The 23,495-nt window shown below is 56.1% G+C and overlaps 1 protein-coding gene across 1 annotated transcript in view; it reads right to left on the minus strand.

Moving 5' to 3' along the window:
* Mdga1 (MAM domain containing glycosylphosphatidylinositol anchor 1) overlaps positions 1 to 23,495 on the minus strand; it is a 45,680-nt gene that overhangs the window by 12,616 nt on the left and 9,569 nt on the right. Inside the window, exons 2-7 of the mRNA XM_019209717.2 lie at positions 9,689 to 9,828; positions 7,310 to 7,484; positions 6,321 to 6,517; positions 5,550 to 5,682; positions 5,086 to 5,355; positions 2,910 to 3,542 (exon numbers count right to left, since the gene is read on the minus strand). Coding sequence (XP_019065262.1) covers positions 2,910 to 3,542; positions 5,086 to 5,355; positions 5,550 to 5,682; positions 6,321 to 6,517; positions 7,310 to 7,484; positions 9,689 to 9,828 — 1,548 coding nt within the window. The remainder of the gene's footprint in view (positions 1 to 2,909; positions 3,543 to 5,085; positions 5,356 to 5,549; positions 5,683 to 6,320; positions 6,518 to 7,309; positions 7,485 to 9,688; positions 9,829 to 23,495) is intronic.

Below are 23,495 nucleotides of genomic sequence, written 5' to 3' on the forward strand. Positions count from 1 at the left end.
GCACTGGGGGACGGAGGAGGGCCGGGAGCGGGGATTAGGCTCCCCCATCCCCTGCCCCGTTCCCTGCCTGATCTGGGGCCAGTCCCTCCCCAGCACAGATTTCACACTAATTCCTTCAGGTGGGTCCCTCTCCCCTATGGAACCCACTGCTACCTCAGACTCTCCCAATTTATAACGTCTTAAAGTCAGCGCGGCCTTTTCCTTGTCCAGCTTTACTAAGTACAGGGGATTTAGAGTTGATTTAAGCATTTCTACCCAATCTCTCCTTCTCAACTCCCTTTCTCCTACCCATAGCTGCCCTAGTTAAAGCCTTCATCTTTCTCTCCAGGAGATATCACGGACCATAGTCTATCCCCCAACACTGGCAGTTCCTTCCGAAGTCTTAGAACACAGTGCTTGGTTTTTAGTAGGGCACACAGCCACCCAGAATAAGAACTACATCTCCCAGCTTCCCTAGGACCTACTGGTTGCCATGTGACTAAATTCTGGCCAATGGAATGCGAGGGGGAAATAAAGGTATATTAAAAAGAAGAGGCTCTTCCCTCTCTCCTTCCTGAAGGCCTGAATGAAGCTCACTGGACCAGGTGGCCCATGCTGAGGGGACAGAAAGTCAAAGGAGCCTGGAGCCCAGAGGAGTTGGTGGAACACGGCCACTCTACTGGCCCAAACCGCTGGCCAGGGGACTTCTACAAGAGGAAGCAATAGGCATCTTGCTTAAACCACGCCCACCCACCCCACCCCCACCCCCAGGTGCTGGGGATCCAGCTCAGGGCCTTTTGCGAGCTGGGCAAGTGCTTCACCAAGAGCTACAACCCCAGCCCCTAAACCACTACTAATTAGAGCTCTCTTATTCACAGTTGAATCTAATCCAACCCAACACATTGCCCAAACTGAGGGTCTTTTGAAGACCTTCCTGGGTCCTGTTCTACCCCATATCAAATTAAAATGCACTGGTGTGTTTTATCATTAAGTATTAAATATTTAACATTAAATATCATTAAATTATAAAGTTACTATTTTAAAAGAATTCTACAAGGCGAGCTAAGGCCCAGTTATCTAGTTAGCATAATTCATACACTCTAAACATTTATACATTTATTGGCTTTAGTTTTGCAGTTTTCTCTTTGTATTTTGGAGCCAGCTCATTTATTTTTCCAAGACTAAATCGATTCCTGGGGCTCTACAAAGCTTCCGGGCCCTAGGCAGCAGACTTAGGAGCCAAATAGAGAAACAGCCCTGGGCCTCTTCCCGGTATCTAACACTGTTTCCACACCACACCCCGCCTACCTCGGGCTCTCCCTCTCCATGCCCTCAGGTTAAAACTCAAACTCTTTGGCTCTGCAAACAAGGCCCTCAGGCTCTGGCCTCCCCAGCGAACATCCCCAACCCCATCTCGGGACCCAGCTGCCAGATCTACAGTAAGGAGTGCTCACTGGAAACATGAAGCCCGGTTTTGGGGGACTCCCACTTTCTTTTTTGTGGGCTTGTCCCTCTGCCTGGCAAATTCAACCCCCACAAGGCTCACATGACCTTGTGTCCTTGAGAGCCTCCTCCGCCTTCCGGAGGCAGCCTGGTTCTCAGTCCCTAAGGTCCCCAGGGTGCTCTACAGATCCCCTCCTTCACTTTGCGAGTCACATTTTTTCTGGGGTCCTGCCTCACCCCTCCCCACCCCGGCAGTGAGCTCTGAGGAAGGGGCTGTGGCCTCTTGCACCTGGATCCTCTCTGTTCCTCCCCTAGGGCTCCACACAAAGCAGTCTGCAAAATGAATTTGTGGGTGCTGTGGGGTTCTGGTCCACTTCCAAAGCCCAACTCAAGCAGTCCTGACCTCTGGGTCGCCCCTCGGGTAGATGTCAGGGCGGGAGAGGCCTCTGAGGCCGCCTGGTCTAATTTCTCACACAGAGAAACTGAGGTGTGAGAGCGGAAATGCTAGAAGAGAAAATAGTCCTAACAGTTAGAACACTCATTTCTGCCTCTGGTCGCAGGATAGCTGCTCCTCAGTTCAGGGCGCTGGGGCCTGAGAGAAGCTCTCCCAAAGGTCCTCTCCAATCTTCTGTCCTTCCCAAAGTGTAAGCCCTGCAGTGGTGGCTGAGGACAGGCCCTGGGCCCTGATCCTAGCTCCAGCCCTGACCGTGCTGTCCCCTTGGCTAAGTTTCTCAAGCTGCCCGAACCTAAATTTCTTCATAGGTAAAATGAGAAGACAATGACCCCCATGAGGTCAGTCACACAAGTGAGTGAGAAAAACATAACATCATCAAAACACACAGTAAATGGTAAATGTTAGCCATCATCATTTCACTATTGCTATTTATTATTGGAATAAAGACCCACATCTTCACCATGGCCTAGCATAGGCTGAGTTGTGCGCCCTCCAAATGAAGTCTTAACACCGAGCACCTTGGAGTGTGACTGTTCAGAGACAGAGTACTTAAGGTTAAATGATGTCACTGGGATGCCCCCTGACCCACATTACCGGTGTTCTTCTAAGTGGATTAACACACTCACGCACACAAGAAAGGCCTTGTGAAGACAGAGAAGGTGAGAGGTTGCAGAAGAAACCAACCCCTGCCAACACCTCCATCTCAGACTATTAGCCTCCAGAATTAGATGAAAATGCATTTCTGTTGAAGCCACCCAGTCTGTGATAGTGTTATTAACTGTCCTGAAAAATGAATACAGCTCACAACGCCACACATAATCTGGCCCTGCCAAGCCCTCTGAGCTCATCCTACCCATTCTCTCAGAGCCACCCTCACCTCCTTTCAGTTCCCAAAAGGCCAATGTACCTTGCTGCCTCAGTGCCTTTGCACATGTGGATTACTTGGCCTGCACTATTCTTTCCCCACCTTTCCCTTACTCTCCTTTGCAAAGTAAAATCCTGCCCCTCTTTCAGATCTCAAATCAAGGATTCTATCTCTGGAAATGCTTTCTAGACTCATGCATCCCAGTTTGCAATGATAGATTTGTTTGTGAAGCAACCTGAAAAAACAATAACTTTCCTACTACGTTTTCAAGGAGGGCAGAGTCTATTTTTCCCACTGCTTTATTCCAGGGCCTACCATGGCACCTAGCACTTAGTAGGGGCTCAAGAAATGTGTACAGCCTGAACAAATGAGGTCCTCGCTGGCCTCCCTTTTCCAAGCTGCTGCCCCCACACCCTCCCTCTAGGCCTCTCTGGTTCCCCGCAGCTCCCCGATGCCCCTCCGGCTGCCCACCTGTCTCAGAGGAGATGTTGACCTCGACACTGAGGTCAGACACAGGTGCCCCTGGGAAGGAAGCCATGCACAGGTAGGTGCCGTAGTCACTGAAATGCAGGTCGATGAGCTCCAGGCTGCTGGTGACAGCAGGCAGCTCAGGGTCGTTGCGGGTCACCAGCAGCCTCTTGGACATGCGCGCCGGCTTGCCATTCTTGAACCACTGATAGGTGACCTTCTCCTGGGGCACTGCGTCAACGTGGCAGGACAGCTTCAGGTCCTGGCCCAGCTGTATGTTCTCGCTCTCTTTGATCACGTCCGGGGTGATCTGGAAGGTGGCGTTCTTCATGGCTACAGGGATGGAGAGGGGAGGGTGGCTGGGGCTGGCCCAAAGCCACAGACCATTCCTTTTCTCTCCTGCGGGATCATGCATTTCTAAAACTCACTGGAGAAAAATGAGTTTAAGAATGATGCTAGCCATGGGGTGGGGCATCAGCACCCATCCCCACCCAGTCTTAGAGGGCGTCCCCCCCCAGGCATTCCTGGCCACTGCCCACTGCTCTATGCTTATTTTTGTTTTAAGCCTCGAACACCAATTTGGAAGCACGCACCAGCCTATAATAATGATCCTGTCTGGAGAGTGGAACTGAGAGCAACTTAAAGGCAATTAATTTGCACATTTTTCCCTTATGTGCTGTTTGATTCTTTGCTACAAGTTTGTTGGTTTTTTTTTTTAAATAAAAGATAATACAATCATCTTACACACAATTACATAAAAATGCAGAGTCTAGAATGAAAAGGGCCTAGCCTCTTAAAAATGTGGATCTTATTTGAAGTAAGACAAAGATTAGAGTTCTTAGTAGGCCGAGTGCTAACTGGACCGGAAACTGGTACGCCTGCCACAAATTCCGACTGGGCTGGTGAAAGCGGCCATAGGGTCATCACCCTCAGAGGCAACCACGAGACCCAGCCCAGGTTTCAAAGGTCAAATGGAATAGGCGGAGAAACATAAGCTGCTGCCGCTGATGGGAAAAGCACCAAGACAGGAAACAAGGGCCATCAAATAGCCACAACCTTGTTACCTTTTTTCCTCAAATCTGAGTAAAATGTCAGAAAGAGCTGACCATTCTCTGTGAGGAGGAGAGGCAGACAGAGAGTGACAGGTGAGCAACGCTCGGCCACACTGAGCTCGCATCATCATAGATTCAGGTGTGGCAGCAACTGCCTTTTACTTTCAAGGTGAAAGAGCTGGATCTTAGAAGCAAAAATACCTAACACTGCACACGCAAAGCAGTGCAAAGTTTTCTCCTTCAACCAGAGGAGCAAAATCAATAGGGCAGGAAGCAGCTTGTGGCAACCACCGAGGCTGAGGTTTGGTGAGGAAAGGCTGTGCGATGTTCTCCAAGTTTATTTTGTGGTGGGGGGGGTGTACTGAGGATCGAACTCAGGTCCTTGCACTTGCGAAGCAGGTGGCGGAACCACTGAGCTAAATCCCCGGCCCCACGTTCTCCAGGTTTTGTATCGTTTTCACACTCAGCGATGATCTTCAGATTCACTGAAATGCTTCGCTACTAAAGATTTACGGAAATGTTTTACACTTAAATTCGGTTCATCACATCGAAAGCACTGTACAGAGAGAAAGCCAGGGGATTTCTCTTAAAGCCTGGTATCCACCTTGGCTTTTTGCAATATCTGTTTCCTAATCTAAAAATAAGAAAAGTATAGGTAATCAATACCAGTCCTTCCTACTCCTTGGATTGCCACGGTTCTATTTAGAAATGTAAATTATAACATGCCTCGCCTGACCCCGCTGACTGCGCAGAAGGAGGTGGACCCTGTCCCAGCTCCCGGGTAGCGCCCGGGGCTTCCGTCCTCCCCTCCTGAGGCCACGTACACCGCACCAGCAGGTTGATGGTCTTCTTCGCAGGGTTGCCCACATTGTTGGTGGCCGTGCAGTTGTAGTAACCAGAGTCCCCGGCCTGCACCGAAGGGATGCAGAGGGTGCCACCCTGGGCCAGGGCACCCAGGGGGAGCGGGCCAGGCCCGTGGGACCACTGCAGCTGGGGTAGGGGATCGCCGCCCGTCAGCAGACACTGAACTGTCACATTCTCCCCGGGGTTCACCACCAGAGTCTCGTTCACAGACAACTTGAGGGCTGGCGGTGCTGAGGGGACAAGGGGGTAGGGTCTCAGAGGGCTGTGCGAGGGGGACACCAGGGGGCCTGGGAGGTCGTGGGGGTCAGAGGAGCCCTGTGGGGGGCGAGAAGGGAGCAAACAGGAGTAGGCCCAGGGGAGGAGGGCCGGCCGCACGGCAGATCACCGTCTCCCCTGGGCACGGGGAGCGCGGGGAAGCCTGTACCTGTGGTGTTGGTGAGTCGGAAGGTGATGGCCTTGTCTGGGATGCCACACACGTTGCGTACAGACACCTGGCAGGTGTAGCTGGCGTAGTCTTGGGGCCGCAGGTTCTTCAGTTTCAGGACCTTGGTCTCCCCCTGGGCAGCAGGGCACCATTGGAGTGAGGGACCCGCTGGGGTCTCCAAGGGGTCCCCCACCCTATTGGCCACTTATTTCTGTCCCAGGTCCCATCTTCCCACCTCCACCCACACCACTGACTGCCACTACCCCTGGGGCCTGGGGGGACGCCACAGTGTCACACTCTACCAGCCTTGGCACTGCCTCCCCGAAAGCTTCTCTGGGTCTGAGGGTGCCCTGGCGCATACTGGCCAGCCCTCAGTTTCCCCACTCTGGAAATGGAGGGAAACCTGCTCTGTCTTAGAACCCACGCAAAGGGGGGACTGGACCACACGGAGGACTCTGACAGCCCCTCCAGAGCCCTCTGTGCCCACGGGTGCCCAATGTGCAAGGCGGCAGCGGCAGGCAGCATCCTTGCTGTCCCTGGGTGCCTTTTCCAAACTAGCAGAGACCCTGGAGAACATGGCGCCCTGGGCTCTCCTGCCCTGGTCACTGCCTCCTGACCTTTCCGCTCTGACTGTTCAGCCCCAGGCTGTCTGAACCCTGCTCAGCAGTTGTGCTTCTGACACCAGACATGAATTGCTGGAGTCCCCAGAATTCCAGACGGCGCAGACGGCCCCCACGACCTCTCAGGGATGAGCCAGCTGCCTGTCCCGACCTGGGTGTACAGGGGCTCGTAGATGTCCACGCCGTTGTCCTGGCTGTGGGACAGGGTGTCGGAGCCCCGCTTCCAGATGAAGCGGGCGGGCGGGTTGGAGTTCACCGTGCAGCGGAGGAACACCGTCTTCTCCTGGTAGAAGTTGCCCCGCACGTCGCTCACCGTCTGGTGCACCGTCAGCACCGGCTCGTCCAGGTCTGCAAGGGCACAACCCCCGTGGGGTCAGGACGGGAGCCCCAGAGTTAGAGGGGGTTTCTTGCTCCTGGCAGCCCTCAGGGAAAGCTGTAACCTGCTTAAGTGTCTCTTGTCTCCCTCTCCCTTCTCTATTTCTCTCTCTGAATTAATCTCTGTCTCTCTCTGTCTCTCTGTCTCTCTGTCTCTCTCTCTCTCTCTCTCTCTCTCTCTCTGTGACACGGTCTTGCTACATAGTTCAGGCAGGCCTTGAATTCACTATGTGACCCGGGCTGGCCTCGAACTTGCTGCAATTCTCCTGCCTCAGCCTCCCTAGTGCTGGGATCACAGGCGTGTGCCACCACACCTGGTGAGATTCTCTTTTTGCCCAACACCTGGCAGAGCTCACTGATGGTGTCAGAAGTCACAGTAGTGATGGCTTCTGGGGTAAGGGTACAAGGGAACTTTCCAGGGCCCTGGTATACTCATATCTTGACATGGATGGAGTTTACACACATCTGTATATATAAATCATCAAAGTTAATGCTAAAAAATTTTTTTTTAAACTCCTAATGTCATGCCACACTTCAGAAGTTTTAGGAAATAAATCAGTGCCCAAGCCTCTGCTGAGGGTTGTGACCAGGGACAGAGGAGGGTCCTCCGGGTGGTGGGGTGGGAAGTCTCAGAGCTGTCCCTCGGACAAAAGCAGAGGTAGGAGGTGCTGTTGGCAGAGCACCAGATCACACCAGCCGCTTCTCCACCTGCCCCGCACTGTGACCAGAGCCCCCCCGCGGGGGTGGGGGCGACGCCTGACTCACACTGCACGTCCACGCGGATGGACTTGATGGCCGGCACGCCCACGCCGTTCTCCGCCTTGCAGTAGTAGCGGCCGCCTTGCGTGCGCGCTATGTGCTCGATGCGCAGGGTCTCGTTGAACACCGACGTCTCCTGGAATTTGTCAGACGCGCTCCCCGCGGTCTTGGTCCACCGCACCTGGTTCGGGCCGGGCGGATGGGGTCAGACGCAGCCGGCCACCAGCAGGGACTGCGGGCGGAACACGACCACGCATCGGGGCCTCCCCAGGCCTGACCCAGCAGAGACACTGGTGGGGACGGGGAGCCCAGAAGGCCCAAGAACCGGGGGCCAGGTCACAGGACGAGGCTCCGAGTCGGGGGCCTGGGCTGGAGATCTGCGCACGGCTTTGTGGACGTTTCAGGGCCTCTCCTGCCTTCCTTTCCCCAACGGTAAAATGGCCAGTTTCCTTTTTTCCCTAGGGCTGCTGAGAGGATCGAGTTTATACTTAGCTCCCGGAAGACTAAGAATGCGGTGAAAGTAGTCTGTCATCCCCATGTAACTCGTTTATTGGCCTCACCAGGCTGCTGCTCTCAGCCCCGGTCTCTTCTGAGTGAGAGGCGTCTGACCAGCATCCAGGATGGTCTCCTGGCCTCACACTCTTCCCTAAGCCTCTCCCGCTTCCTCCTAGAGCTGTGTGACCCCGGACTAGAACAGGAGTGACAACCTGTCACTTCCAACAGGAGGTTGTGAGGGACCGATTTCCATCCTGGTCAGCTCTGGAGAAACCCTGCCGTAGGTAGCCGGGTAGAGAGGCGCTCGGGGAGGCAGGGAAGCCTCAGGCAACACCTGAGCTGCATCCTCCGGGCCCCTGACTGAGTTTGGAACATGACAGGTGCTCAATAGACATCTGTTGTAATGAAACAAGCCAAAGAGAAACGGGAAGGCACTCCGGGAGAGGCAGCAGCCGTGGCTGAAGTGGGCAAGGGCAGAGTGTACTTCCGGAGGGTGACGGGCACCCCGGGTGCTAGGACCATAGCAGCGGGAGGTCGGACGGGAGAGGCGGGAGGGTCAGAGAGTCTGCAGTTCCACCTCAGGGGGCTGGCAAATAACAGGGAAGCACTGAGGGTTTCTGAGCAGAGGAGCGGTGTGGTGCTCATGCCGGCAGCAGAGTGCAGGGACGGAGCGAGAGGGAGAACCAGCCCACGGTGTGAGCCGGAGTGGCAGGAACAGCAAACCCCTGATGAAAACAGAAAAGTGTGCGTGTGCACACAGCCATTGGTGACGCACGTGGGGCTCACAAGGGGACACACGTAGATGGCCTTTTACGGAGAACCGGCCCCACTTCGGTAGTCACACCCAAGGCAAGCAGCAACCTCAATCCAGCAGCATTGTCTTCACCTCCAAGCAAACCTCGGAGGAGAAGCAAGGTGTGACCCGGTTCCAGGTTGCAAGTCTCCCGGGCTTTCCTCACGCAGCCGCCCCTGTCAAGGCCAAACCTGCCAGGGCCGGTCCTGTCCCCAAATCATCCAGGAGAAAGAAAAAAAAAAGGGATTTTGTATTTTACTGTCCTTCCTAGGATCCAACTGCCTGCACCTTTTCTGCTGCTTTTAAAGGTCACAGCAGCTCACTAGCAAATCCCTCCCAGCCCCACAGCCCTTTTCTTCCCAGCTCCAGGCGTCCCTCTAGTGACGACCGGCCAACCTCTCCTGCCTGAACCATGGGCTTGGTCTGGGACAGAATTCTTCTGGCATTTCCAGATATTTGTCTTTGGTTTCTTTCTAATTATTTGGAGTCTTTGAGCCTCCAGGGTGTCACGCCTGCCTGCTGGAAGCTTCCTGCAGTAGACTGATGTCTGTGTTGTAGTCATTCTCGGAGCTCCTGACCTAAGGGTGGGCATAGCCAGGGGAGGTGTGCTAAACTCTAGAGAGAAAGAACACCGGTTTTGGATCCAGGTTCTGCTTCCGCCCTTCCGAGAGCTGTGTGACCCAGGTGCTTACTTAGCCTTCCCAAGGAGGCTCAATTTCCTCAGCTGTAAAATGGGGCCGGTAATGCCTGTGCGATTCAGGGAGAAAACACTGCAGAGAGGTGTGACGTGAGTTTGGTGCACGGCACGCGGTCTACCCTCCTACCGTGGTTAAAGCCTCATCCAAACATGCGCCTGTTCAGTGGATACGAGGAACAGAGCAGAAATGAACGTCCAGGTTTTCATCCCCCTCAGCCACCAATTTTTTCAGGTGAAAAAGCCCAGTCTCTACCTCCTCCCCACAGAGCTAATTTCCCAGCTCTTTTCTGGTTCCCGTCCACCTGGCAGCTCTAGTACCCAGCTCCCCTGCCTCTCAAGCTCTGGCCCCCGGTGGGTGGGGGTGGGCCCCGCAAGGCCTGGTCCCTCCTGCCGGGCTGACCTGTGGTCGAGGGTGCCCGGTGACCAGACACTGCAGCACGAGGGTGTCCCCCTCCCGGATGGTGTAGACGCGTTCGCTGATGTTGTCCTCCTTCACCACGCACGCCTGGCCTGCGTGCACGATCTGGGCCTGGGCCGGAGCTGGCAAGAGAAGGAAGGCAGGATGTGGGGGCTTAGGTCGGATGGATGCACCAGGTTGCGGGGGCTAAGGCTGCCTCCCGAGGGTTCCTGGATAGGGAGCCAGGCTGAGCTCCAGGGAGGCCCCAGGCCAGGGACGTGGGAAAGCGACACCCCTGGCACCTGCCCTTGGCAGAATGTCTGTGCCCTTTGTGTGATCAGATGGTGGACTGATTAGCATGCTGCTCCCCTGGCTGCCCCACGTGGCAGGATGTCCATCCCCGCTCACCTTCTCAAGTGAGCCCTTCGCACTCAGAGCTGCCTTGGCCAGAAATGCCTAGGAAGCCATGCCCTTCCCAGCACATGCGTGCGCGCACACACACACACGCACGCAGGGTGCCTGGGGAGCTGTCCATGCCCCATAGAGAACCCCTCCCTGCCATGGAGATAGGCTGAGGCTCTGCCTCCTGACTGCCTCCTTGTTTGGCTGCCTCCCTCACTCCCTCGGTTTCTCCTGAGAACTTTTTCTCAGCAAAGTGCTCGCCTCAGCTGTGACTCCACTTGCCCCTCACCACGTCAGGGTCAGCTTTCAGACACTGAAACCTGAGACGCTTCCCTGGCCAGTCCCAAGGCTGCACTGTCCTCTGCAGAGGCTGTGTCACTTTACTCCTCGATCCCAGGCCTGTGCACCATTTCTTCTTCAGGGTACAGAGCTTTCCCACTGCAGGCCTGGAGCTCTGGGAAGACGGGGCCTCCTCCCTGCACCCCCCTCCACCTCTGTGACAGTGCCCAGGGCCTAGGATGTGGCTAGAGGGGCCACTGGGAAGATGAGCAAAGAGCCATGGTCACAGCCCACCCTGAGAAGGCTCACAGCGGTAAGATCAAAGTGTTGCTCCCTCCAGGAAACCTTCCCGTATGCAGCCAATGTGTCTCACACCTTCAGTGCATCCATAAAGTATCAGCCGAGTGTCTGCCAAACGCAGGATTCTTGTGTTTGCCCTACCAGTCCGTGAGCTTCTCCTTGGTACCCAGAACAAGGCCTCACTCACCACAGGCGCTCAGTTAATGCCGCATGAGTCAATTACAAGGGTATCCTGTGGGGAAGTTCCTAAGCTCCGGAAGACAGATACAGATGGCCCAGGGAGCCGGGCATGGTGACACACCATGGTGCCAGTAATCTCAGCACTTGGGAGGCTGAGGCAGGAGGATGGCCATGAGTTCAAGGCCAGCCACAAGATGTATGAAAACTGCTTGGTGGGACTGTATGTGCTCTACGGGTGCCATAAGCAGAGCCCCTGGCCACAGGTGGGACAGGCATGAGCCACTCGCGGAAGTGTGGCCCACAGAGGCAACTGTCAGTGGTCAGGAGAACTGCAGGGCAGCCCGGGAGTGGCACAGGCCACGTGTGACCGCGCAAGTCTCTGCAAACAGCAGCGGGCTCTGCGAGCAATGACGACTGCCCCACACTGAGTCTGGGTGTCCAGGTCGTCACCCTGCTTGCTTGGCTAGGACAGAAAAAGGAGCCTAGGCTGTGTGTCAGGAGATGAGCAGCTCAAGGCATCTCTCTGTGCCTGTTTCCCCATTTCTAGGAGAGAAGTGGACCAGGCGGCCTCCAAGTCTTTGCGTTAATTTTGTGGCCAGCACAGAGCCCTTGTGTACGATGCTCACCAGACCCTGGGGACTGGGCCGGGCGCTGTCATCCTTTGCTGTGAAAAAGCACGAACACCATCATCCAGGGACGAGACAGCCACCTGTGGTCAAGGGCCCCAGAAATCGCATCAATAAACAACCGAGCAAGAGACGATGTGCTTGGCGGCTGCTGATAAGGCCCGGAGGCCTCACGGATGTCTGCACGAGGCCCGGGTGGGTGCCTCTCAACAAGAAGACATCCATTTGGCAGGTTGCACGGGGAGATGAGCTGTAATCTTGGCCACCACGGTGCGCCCACAGTGAGGCGGTGTTGTGATGACTGATACTGCGGTGACCACGGGAATCTTGAAAGGGAGCTGGACAGCGGGACCATCTCAGGCCATGGGCAGCACAGGCCAGACAACGTGGGCCCGGCCAGCAGACACGAGATGGGAGAGGAGATGGGCAGGAGAGGGCACCATGGGTGATGTGGGCGAGATTGTCCAGGGCCCCCTGATGACAGGACCGGGAAGATCACTCAGCTTGAAAGCAGCAGAACCACTTTGGAAGAGGCTTGGGCCATCAGGTGCTGGACGGGCAGCGGAGTACTCAGTGGAAACGAGCACGCGCAGAACCACGTGGCAGATGCAAGAGTAGCCATGGTGGATTTATCCCCGAAAGCTAAAACCCAGACACAACCGGCAGGTCCCCAAGAGCAGCGGGAGTAAGGAAACGCTGATATCTGTGCAATGGAAAGTTACATACAAGTGAAAAAAAAAAAAGAACTGCAAGTAGACCCAACCTTGTTGACCATCCTGGGTGCTGTTTGAAAGAAACAAGATACAAAAGCATACGTAAAGGATGATTTCATTTATTCACAATTCAAAATTGGGAACACGAGTCTTACTGTAACGGAGGCTTCATGTTGACCGCCCTTGGGTGGGACAGGGTCTTATTTACCGGGAAGGGAGCCTAAGAACTTCCTGTGGCAGGAATATTGGACATTTTTGATCTGAGTGCTGGTTACACAGTGGAGGAACACACAGAGGAAAATTGCAGCAAGGCATTTGCTTAAGATTTCACCCTAAACTTTTCCTCATTAAGGCGCGGGGAAGCACCCAACCTTTGACACCATTAACCACGAGATCCAGCAAGAAAATCCACAAATCGTTCCAAGTACCACTTCCCAGGCTGGCTTGGTTTGAGGTACAGATTTTCCATCTGGAACAAGCGCTCGCTAGTATGAAGTCCCCGTTCCCTCTCCTCGCCCCTCGGCCCTGGCATTTCATTGTGTCCCTTGTCCCCCACCGAGGTCTGTCAGCATGACTCAGTCTCCCCTGGACTCTGCTCCCTCCTGGAATGGTTGGAACTGTGTTACTGAGCCTGAGTCCCGAAGGAGCCTTCCCCACCTCACCTCAGCCACCAGCTCTGCACACCCTGGGGAAGCCTCTGCCAAGGGGCAGCATCGGATTCAAAGGCAAACAGGCCAGGCTAGGGCCTGATGCACCGTGACAGTCAGTCTTCCAGCCCCTGGATGCCGGAGACGACCCTGTCATGAAAAGCAAAGGGCCACGTCTCAGAGAGCATTGTGGGAGAAACAGAGAGAAAACAAGGGAACAGCAGTAAACAGGATGGTTCCAGAGAGTGCGTCGGGCAAGGAGCGGTGGGGAGAGGAGTCTGCCCGGGAGAGAGAGGAGGGACACACAGATGGTCTAGGACTAATAGCTGGCTCTGCTACCCACTAGCGGGGTGACCCAGGGCAAGTTTCTTAACCTCCCTGGGCGTCAGCCTCTTCATTTGTAAAACGAGAACAATGATGCCTCCTGCCAGGGCTGGCGTAGGGAGGGTTTTAATGCAATAGATGTAAAACGTCAGCTCCGATAGTACGTGGTCTTTCGGTAAGTGACAGCTCTGGAGATGATTACAGAGAAGCAAGGTGTGGGGACAAGAGACCTCCTTCCCTTGCGTCCCAGGGGTGGAAACGCTCAAAGCAGACCTAGAGCCGGTAGGGATGTCCCACAGATATGTTCACGATTCGCGCTGAGGGCCCCACAGAGTTGCACAGGAGGGAGGAGGAGCAGAGTCCCTTCCTCGGGGTGCCTGCTCTTACACATGCCGCATGGCTTTCTGCAGGGTACTTCAGCCTCAGTTTCCTCATTCGTGACATGGGGTTGCTGAGGAACATACAATCCACCTCTCACGGGGAGCTCTAGATAGTGCCCGGCTCAGACGACACCGAGTGTGGGTTTCTTTCTTTCTGTCTCTTGGTAGTGCCGGAGTCGAACCTTTGCACTGAGCTATGTCCCCAGCCCTTTTTTATTATTTATTTCGAGATAGAGTCCTGCTAAATCCCTAAGTTGCTCAAGCTGGACTCAAACTTGTGATCCTCCTGCCTCAGCCTCCCGGAGTGCTGGGATGACAGGCCCGGGCCACCACACCAGTTCAGCACTGATTTCCAACACGGCCCTGTGTGGTCTCAAGGCCTGGCTCCCCAAGCATGTGTCCCCTTCGCATGAAGCCCCTGCTCTGTCTGCCGCACGTGCTGACAGCTGGCACGTTTCCGGGGCCCACTGTGCATCTCTAGCTCCTCGCATCAGCGCAGAGAGGCAGAAAGGACAGATTCTAGGCAGCCTCCTTTGCAGAGGGAAACTGAGGCCCAGAGAAGAAATGCTCTGTGTGAGTCACTCAGCGAGACAGTAACAGAGCTAGGACTTCAACCCAGGCCTTCCACCTGCTGGCTGGGGACCCTGCTCCCCACTGCAGGTGTCTGTGGACGACCCCCCTCTTACATCTCCGGGGAGCTGCACAGATGTAGACCCCCAAGTCCTCGAAGCACAGTAGCAGGAGCAGCACCAGACCTGGCCCTTCAGGCTGGGACCTAGGGCTTGTACTTGGGGCAAGAGACACGGCTGGATCTGCTCACCTCTGCTTGACACATTGGTAGACAGAAAATGGAGTGGGATTTTGGAATCCACTATGCTTTCCCGTCTCCGATCTGTGAGACTTTCTATTTCCTTCTCACCAGCAATGTCAGCAAACCCCCTTAGGAAAGGAAATTTGCATCCCCTGTGGGTGATAGTGTTCATTGAGATCCCTTGTAGATTTTTCATGGCCAAATCAAGATGCCAAGTGCTTTCCCTATATCTGAGAGAGACTCCGTTCACAGAGCATATTAAAAGTTCTGATAACTTTATTTGACCAGAAAACCCTTCCTTTCCAGAACAACTCTTTAAAAATGTGACGCCATAGTGTTCTGTAAAATAAGTGAAGAAATACAGAGCCCAAGCTCAACCCAGTGGAGGGGTGTATAGCACCCCCCACCCCCAGTCCCTCTGTTGAGAACAGTGGCAGAAAAGAGGTCCCTTCTGAGGTAGCGTCACAGTGAGGACACCAAGCCACAGTGCTTTCTGGCCTCCGCTCACTCCTTTTGTCCCCCGACACACGACTATAGCAGTGGGATGCGTAAGACAGGCAGGGGGTTTAAAAAAAAAAAAAAAAAAAGAAAACTTGATTTAAAATGCTTTTAGCTTCCCTCCTACTTCACACTGAAAAAGGCTGATAATAGGGCTGGGGGTATACAGCGCTGATTAAAAAATACACTGTATGCTTTACGTTTTAAAAATCATTTACAGAAAGACACATTGCCGTTAATCATCTCAAAATCTCTGAGTCTTCCAAATGAGGCAACACAGAGTTGGGATCTATGTCTTGGTCTTGCCGTCCATCAGGCAGTCACTCAACAAACCTTTATCAGTATGAAGTGCTAAACTTGGTACAGGGGGTACAGGGAGATTGAGTGCTGTGGCCCTGGACTAGGGAAGCACGTAGTCCTAAAGCGCTGGGGTAAGAATGGTGTCTAGCAAGGCCTGTTGAAGGCGTGGTGATGTAGCTGAGTGGCAAAGCACATGCTTCTCATGCACCAGGTCCTGAGTTCAAAAAAGTGTGCGGGGTGCTGCTAGGAGGCAGGGGGGGATTGCAGTGAGCTAGAGACCTGTCTTATGACTCAGGTCCCTCACCCCCAGCATCATGGTGCAACCATAACTGTAACGCTACCATTTTATCGAGCATGGCACTGAGCACTTTATGTCCTTTTGATTGCCCTCATCAAGGTTCTTATTGCTCCCATTTTTCATATGGGAACACTGAGGCTTAGCAAGGTTAAGTGGCCCAAGGACTCTGGTCTGGATTCTGCCTCACGCCACCCCTTCCTCCATAGATTTTCACTTGGGACTCACAGCTCGAGGCCACAGTTACCAAGCCACCGCTGGTTGGGCCAGTCCTTCGCAGCACCTGGAGAAACCACCTTTCCCTCCTCCTCCCTGTGACACCTCTGGCCCTCCTGGTGCCTGGCCTGCACATGTTTATTGATCCTTTTATGCATGTAATGCAGATGGACACTTAATAATTTAGCGGAGTTAACAGTGCTGAAATATTAATAAGCTCTTCTCTTTTAATTAGCTGCTCTGGAAATGGTGGCCGGGGACTTGGAGGAGGCCCTCTCACGAAGGTGCTCCCGGTCTGCCTGGCGAGAAGCTCTGAGCCTCTCCTGTGACCCACAGGCCAGCAAGACTTTACACAGCCCCAGGGGGCTACACGGCTGGCCGAGCCCTGCCCTCTGTCCTCCATCACCCACGGCTGGGCCTAGTGACTTTGCAGGAGCCCTCTGAGGCTGGGGGAGGCTCCAGGTCTGTACTCAGAAAACCACTTTGAGAAGCTGGGTGTGGTGGCACACGCCTGTAATCCCAGCACCTGGGAGGCTGAGGCAGGAGGATCGCCACCAGTTCAGGGCCAGCTTGGGCTCCATAGTGAGTTCAAGGCCATAGCTACATAGCAAGACTCTGACTCAAAAAAACCAAAAAAAAAAGAAAAGAAAAGAAACCCAGTTTGAAACAGTCTGACCAGCCCAGCACTGGCCTCGCCCTCACACGGGTCACCTTGGCGGGAGACACCAGCTAACCTGTGGCCCATCTACCTTCAGTCACTCTCTCTCAGATCGACAGACCCAAGTCCGGGTCCATCAGTCCATTCCCTGGCCATCCTCCCTCCCCAGGCCTCGGGGGACACGCACAATCACCTTTTAATTTGCCATTGATTCACTGATTCGTTCTGTCACATTTCCGGAGCACCTATTACACGACACCGCCTGCCCTGGGCGCTAGGATACAGAGCCTAATGAGACCGGAGCCCTCCTGGGAGCAGCCCTGCCCGCCCTCTCCCTGGCCACAGTGGAGCCCGTGCCTCTCCACCAGTCCTTTCCTGCTAATCAAAACCAAACCTGCCTTCGGCGACCTCCCCTTTGCCTGCAAAGCGTCTGTCCTCCAGCCAAGTACATGTACCTCTGACCTGTGGGGACAAGGGCGCTGTCACGGAACATGGCAAGCCGCCACAGCCAGCAGGATCAGCACGCGGGCTGTCACCCTGTCACCACAACGGAGCATAAAAACAAGCTCTGCTCTCATCATCAGACGTGCGGCCTGCTGCCGTTTGCAGGGCCGAGTTCCGATTGTCGAACCTGCGGCTTTGGGAAGAGGCTAGAACTCCAACCAGCCCTGCTCTGGGGAGGGTGGGGGGCAGTGTGTCTGCACCCCGGTCCCTAGGGATGTCCAGCATTCTGTCCCCCAGCCTGGTTCACCGCAAGGCACGTGGTGTAGAGGGTGGGATGACACAGAACCCTCACGGTGCGCCAGCAGAAGTCTCCTCCGCGGGCCCTCTTACAGTGCCCTCCAGATGCCGTCTTAGATGCTATCCAGTCAGGCACAGTGGGTACAGGCCTGTGATCCCAGCTCCTCGAGAGGCTGAGGCAAGAGGATTGTGAGCTTCAGGCCAGCCCGGGTAATACCAGGACATCGCAAGAGCCTGTCTCAAGATAAAATAAAAGGAGCTGAAGGGGCAGCTCAGGGGTGGGGACCTGCACAGTGGGCACAGGCCCTGAGGTGAAGCCTGTCGTGCAAAGCGGGTGGAGCCATCTTTCTGGGAAACCCCGGGACACCAGGATCAAAACTCTTGATGAAAGGCACAAAGGGTAGCGCTAGCCGCCACGGGGAGCCAATCGCAGAGAAGAGAGCCGAAGGCCTCTGCTCCAGCTGGGCGCTGTTGGACAGCAGGCTGCGGATGCAAGTCTGAGGCACAGTGTCAGGGGCAGGAGAGAGGCCGAGAGCCCTTCCTCAGTGACCTCGGGACTGTTTAACCTCTGCAAGCCTCAGCTTCTTCTGCAAGACAGGGAGACCAGGAAGAACAGGCTGGGATGCAGTGGGAGGAACTTCCGGGCTGCTGTGTGCATCAAGCAAAGGGACCCACGTCGGGTCCATGCCTGGTGCACACTCGGGACATTTCGGTCCATTTCCCTTGGGTAGCAGAGCCCGGGACAATGACGGCGACATGGGACCACCACCCCTCACACGGTTCACGGCAGAGAATGCCTCCCAGGAACCCAGGACCTGAGCCTGCCTGGTCCAGGGATCCGGGGTCAGGGACAGAGGTTGGGGCGTTGGCCACACCCTTGACCTCAGGGTACGGCTGCCCTGCGCAGGTCGACATGAAGTCCATCAGCCCCCCACCCCGTGACCCTGTTCCTATGCCCGCCCACCCAGATCCAGGCCTCCACTCCAGGATGAAGACCAAGACCAGTCCTTGGCCAGGGACTGGAGACAGCACTGGCTGGAGCAGGAAGTCCCCAAGGCTCCACCTGACCCCCAAACCCAGCTCTGCCTAAGCCCACGGAGCTGAGATCCCCCGAGGCCTGGGGTCTGCATGGGGACCAGGAGGGGTCAATGGATGAGGTGCTAGCCCCGGGCTGGATGGGCCCCTGTGGGGCTTGAGCCCCGATATCACAGGATGGATGGTGACTGGGGGTGGGAGACCTTCGCACGTGATGTGGCAGACAAATCAAATTCACCAAGCCACGTCTTAATTTAACCAATCCCCACCTCCTGTATGAAACAGAAGCCTCTGATGATTCTCAGGGCGACGTATAAGAAATTGATGTGGAGACTCTAAAGTTCTGCCCAGATCCGGTCTTCCTATCACTAGGTGCTGAGAGATCCAAATACGGCATTGGGAAGTGAAAATTAGAAGTTAAAAGGCACAGCGTCACATACCTATAAAACCAGTACAAACACATGAAAATGACAGAACTGCTCAGTGGCTGGGCGTGCACCGCCAGCCCAAACTTTCCACGACACAGTCCAGCGGCGGTGGAGGGCAGTGAGAGCCATAAAACTGCTTCTATCCTGTGACCTGTTGGGCAGGCTCACTTTGGGAAAGAGGCCCCCAGGACATCATTCAAAAGGGGCTGGGAATCATTCGCAGAAATGCAGCTCATGGCTGACCTGTTTAGAACAGGGATCTTGGCGCCTGCCCAGCCTTCAGCAGCGGAGAGACGGTGACCCAACCTCAGCATATCCATGCAGGGGGTGCTCCGTGGCCATTAAAAGTGACAGGTTTGAGGGTTCCATCGATAGCAGGAGACGTGTGCAGGAGATAAAGTCAGCGGAGAGAACAGAACGGACCACTGTTTACCGCTATGTAAAAACATATTGACAGGTATGGGCAGGGAGCTGACAATGAACGGTGAATGCCCGATGGTCGCTGGGTTGCTTCTTTTTCCCCTGTGAAGTTGTTTAAGTGGATAATAATAATGATAACAACCCTGAATGTTCAATCAGTCTTGCAGCTGGGAGAGCAGGCTGGGCCTTCACCCCTAGGGCAGAGCGGGAGAAGACGGAAGGATCTCACCGCTCGAGGAGGCCTCCCACTGCTGGGTGGCACCCCAACCCCCGCCCCGGGCCACTGTGGGTTCCCGAATGGAGCTGCAGCCCCTGGAAAACACCACACGCCGCTGTGGGGAAGGGTTGGGGCTGAAACCTCCCATCTTACTTGGAGGCCAAGCTGACACTTTTTCAGCAGCCTGCCACACCCACTGTCATCTTGACCCCTCGTCCATCTCATGTTCTTCGGCCATCATCCCTATTCCAGCCACACGGCTTTCTCTGTCATTCGAGAAGGCCTACCCTTGTCCTACCCCAGGGCCTTTGCACCTGCCATTCTCACTGCCTGGATAGCTCTTCCCTGACTACCCATTTAGGACAGTGTGCCCACCCTGCCTCCATCCTTCTCCATCCTTCCCCGTTTTGTGTGTCTTCCCAACACTCATCAACACCCAGCATGTTATTAACTTTTCCTTCTCTTTCCATGTCCCTTCAAATGTAGATGTCCCAGGAGGTGGGACGTGCTGAATCTTTTCCAGAGATGATCAATCCTTTTTTTTCCTTCCCCAACAGTCAATCCAGGAAACACAAAGTTGGGGAGTACATTTTCCTCAGCATCAGGTATATATAAAAATGAAGAAATGTAACACCTGCCTTCCTGCTTAAATATTCTCTCATTTTTTCTCCCTCACTGAAGGGTTTCTCTCCTTTTTTTGGCTAAAATTGTAGAAACCACATAAGTGGCACGCACTGTGGGATCTGATTAAAATGCTGAGCCTCCGCGCAACTTGCAAATGACTTGGAATCCAGCGGGCTGGAGGAGGAAAGTGAGGGACTTGGGGTGGGGTGGGGAGACGGGGTCGGAGTCCACTCACAGCCAGGGGCGGCGAAGGCAAAGCCGAGGCCCTTCAGGTCTCCGGGAAAGAGGCTGCGGACGAAGGGGACCAGACTGCGTCCGGAAGGGCCGCGAGGCGGATGGCAGGAAAGGGCTGGGCGCCACACGCGCTGTCGCCCCACCGAGCACGTGGGAGAAGAGCCGCGCTCCTCCCGTCCTGCCCCGCCGGGGCCTGTCTCCTTCCGCCTTCGGCCAGCACTGGTCTCTCGCCTGGACACAGGGCTCCCCTGACTCTCTCCCGACCACCTCGGACTCAGCCGCGATAGCCACAGCTTCCTGAGCCCCAGGGCCGTGAGTCCGTGTGCCGGCCCCGGGCAGAGGCCAGCTTTCCACACGTCCCTCCTTGCCTCTGCTCGGAAGGCGCTCTCATTAGCACTGTCACGGCGGTGGGGAAACTGAGGCCTAGGGCAAAACCTGCCCCGACGGCCCAGGCAGCGTGGCGCTGGAGGCGGAGCTGGAACCCCCACTCCTCCAGCCACACCGCCTCCTGCGCCCCCACGCCCTGCAGCGAGACACATGATGATCCCGCAGCTTTGATATATTTAGGTCCGAGAGGCTGAAATTAGACCTCGGCGGTGTCATGCAGCCTGGCAAGTCCTGTGCCGCAGCGGGAGCCGCTGATGGCGGGGTGCGAAGCTCTGGTTACGCCCCGTCCCAAGGGCGATGACCTGGGCGGTGAGGGCTGCAAGGGGGGGCCTCGGCCCACCCTCCCCGGAATCCTCCCCTTTGGTTGCCATGGCATCACCCCTGCCAGACGGGGGCAAAAGAATGCTAGCCTGTTTCTGGGGTCCTCCTGGAAAAGGGGCTGCAGAGGCGTCGGTCCTAAGAGCCCCAGTCTTCAGGGGGTCCCTGGGTCAGACACAAAAGCAGCTCTCAGGAGGAAGTAAAGAAGGCGGGACAGAGCGAGGCGGGGAAGGCGACAGGTCAGGCAGGAGGAGCACCCTGGGTACTTGGCGGCCCTGGCCACCGCGCCCCGAAGGTGGCTGCTTATTAAACACAGCCGGAGCGCTCATTACTGCGGGTGCTCAAAAGAGACTTCCGGGTCAGGAAGCCTGCGAGCCCGGTGTGCACAGACTGTACGAGGCAGGGGTCCGGGTTAGGGGGTGCCCGGGGCTCTGCGCCCGCCTTGGGGGCCTTGCAAAGACACCAGCTCTCCTCTGGGGCTCGGCGGCTCTGTCCCCAACGGCTGGCCGGGAAGAAGAGGCCCACTGTCCCCAACGGCTGGCCGGGAAGAAGAGGCCCCCCTGCCACTTGGCCCAGCTGCGGCCCCTGGCACCCCACGCCTGGCCCATCCCCCAACCTGGCACAGGCGCAGCGGGTGAGCACACGCCTGGCACCGGCCCCGGAACCCGGCAGAGAGGCTCCGGGCGGGCAGCTTTGTGTCTGTGAAAACCAAACCCACAACTGAGCTCTCGGCCCCTTTCGGCCCCACCCTCCCGTCCTCATCCCCCTGGGAACCGCGGGGCACCAGCTGCCACCTTGGCTGGCAGTGGGGACCCAGGGGGCCTGGCCAGGCTTGGCCCCCCAGCCCAGCCCCCTTCCTGCCTGGAATAAATCGGAATATAAATAAGAGGGAAACGCTCTCCTCTGTTTGAACAAATTGCTATGGATTCCTCCCTGTCTCCGGTCAGGGCTCGCGATGGGGGATATTTTCACTTGCCGACTGCTAATAGACTCAGGAGAAGCTGCTGGATCGATTGAGGCCGGGAAAATTAGCCAGGAGCTCCTGGCCGGCCTCGGCCTGTCCCTGCCCCTGCCCCCACGCCAGGCCTCCCAGAAGGGGCCGAGGACAGCCGCTCTCGGACTGGACATCGGCAAAGGACAGAAAGGCAGCCGAGCCTAGTGTCCCGTGTCTGCAGCACACCCACGAGGCACGGCCACCAGAGAGCTCTGCAGGGCACCCCACTCATACATGCACCCATGTGCCGCAGCAGCGCACGTGTGCACACACCTACTGCGCTTGCACGCTGCTGCTTACACGCGCATGGAAACGCAAAGACGGTACACAGGTGTGGGATAGAAAGGGCATGGGAGTGTGTCTCAGCTCCTGTCGCAATCTGGGTGAGCACAGTTCGTGTCTCTCTCTCTCACACACACACACACACACACACGTGTGCACATATTCCGAGTCAGAGGCTGTGGCCCACACTGACCCAGCCAGACTCCAACCCCTGTACCCTCAGCTGCCCAGAAAGCAAAGGAGCGAGTCAGACGCAGTGTCTGCCTCGGGCACACCCAGCATCCCCCAGCGGCGAGATCTGGCTGGCATCACCCTAGGCCACAGTGCCAGTGGGCACTGTCAGGGGCCACGGCCGTGTGGAGCCGAGGGGAAGCAGGAGTGGGCAGAGCTCAGTGGCGCTGCTGAGTGCCCCAGATGGAGCCAGATGGCTCGATGTGGGGAGCCGGTCTCACCTCCACGTGGCCCGAGGCACACACTCACCCTTGGTCAGTTCCTGCCGGGTCTGGCTAGGGAGACAGACATGGAGCACAGGCTGTGTTCACTGCCACTAGACTGTTGGGGACCTCTGCATCTGGCCCCTGGTTTCTGCTTCTAAAACTAAGTGGATGGGCTCAGGTAACCTCCACGTCCGCTCCCTCCAACCCTCCTCGATTCCAAGCTGGGCCCGGCTCTTGCTGTGTCCCGAGGACTTTCCTTGCCCTTCCTGAGTCTGGTTTCTCTTCTGACAAATGACTGGCTTTGCCCTGTGACCTCCTCTGACCGTGGCTCTGCTCTTCCTCCCTCAGCAGCCCCTTCACCCAGACCCTGGCTCCAGCCGAGTTTCCGGTTCAGGAGTGTGGGGAGTAGACGATCGTGCCTCTCGTGGCGATGCCCAAAGGCCCACAGGTTCCATTTATCCTCATTGATCCTGACCCTGTCCCCTGCAGGTGTAAAGCACTCCTATTCCAGCAGGAAGCCTCAGGGGACACAAAAATCCAGGCACAGGATCCAAGGAAGTCAGTGAGCAGCTCACGGGGCACCAGAGATAGTTTACAGCCTGCACTCGGCTGGGACCTGAGAGCCAAGTACTTAGCCAACCAGGCCAGCTCTGGAGAGGCAGCAGGCCGCCAGCGCCACCCCCAACTTCAGGACATCACCCACCCACCCCCGGGCTCCTGCCCACCTGGGGGCCATCCCTCCTGGGGCTCTGTCTGGGGATACGGCTGGCCCATAGGGAAGCGGCAAGTTTCTCCCTGCAAACTGCTGTGCGCCAGCTCCTCTGGAACCTGAGGGTCAGAGGGTCCATCTCCGGGGACCAGTGTGGCTCTGAACTTCAGCCTGGACACCCGATGGCTGTGTCTCAGGGACAAGGTCCTTGCACTGTCTCTTCTGGTCCCAGCCTCTTCCTGCATGAAGCTCAAAGATCTGTCTGTGGCCACCGAAGACCTCTGTATCTGTCTGGCGCTGGAGGTCAGCAAAGCCACCACCCTTCTGCCAGCCTCGAGGGCTCTTACACTTTGCC

This window comes from Fukomys damarensis, unplaced genomic scaffold (genome assembly GCF_012274545.1).
Source record: "Fukomys damarensis isolate Sample0158 unplaced genomic scaffold, DMR_v1.0_HiC HiC_scaffold_20, whole genome shotgun sequence".
In the NCBI taxonomy this organism is placed as follows: domain Eukaryota; kingdom Metazoa; phylum Chordata; class Mammalia; order Rodentia; family Bathyergidae; genus Fukomys; species Fukomys damarensis.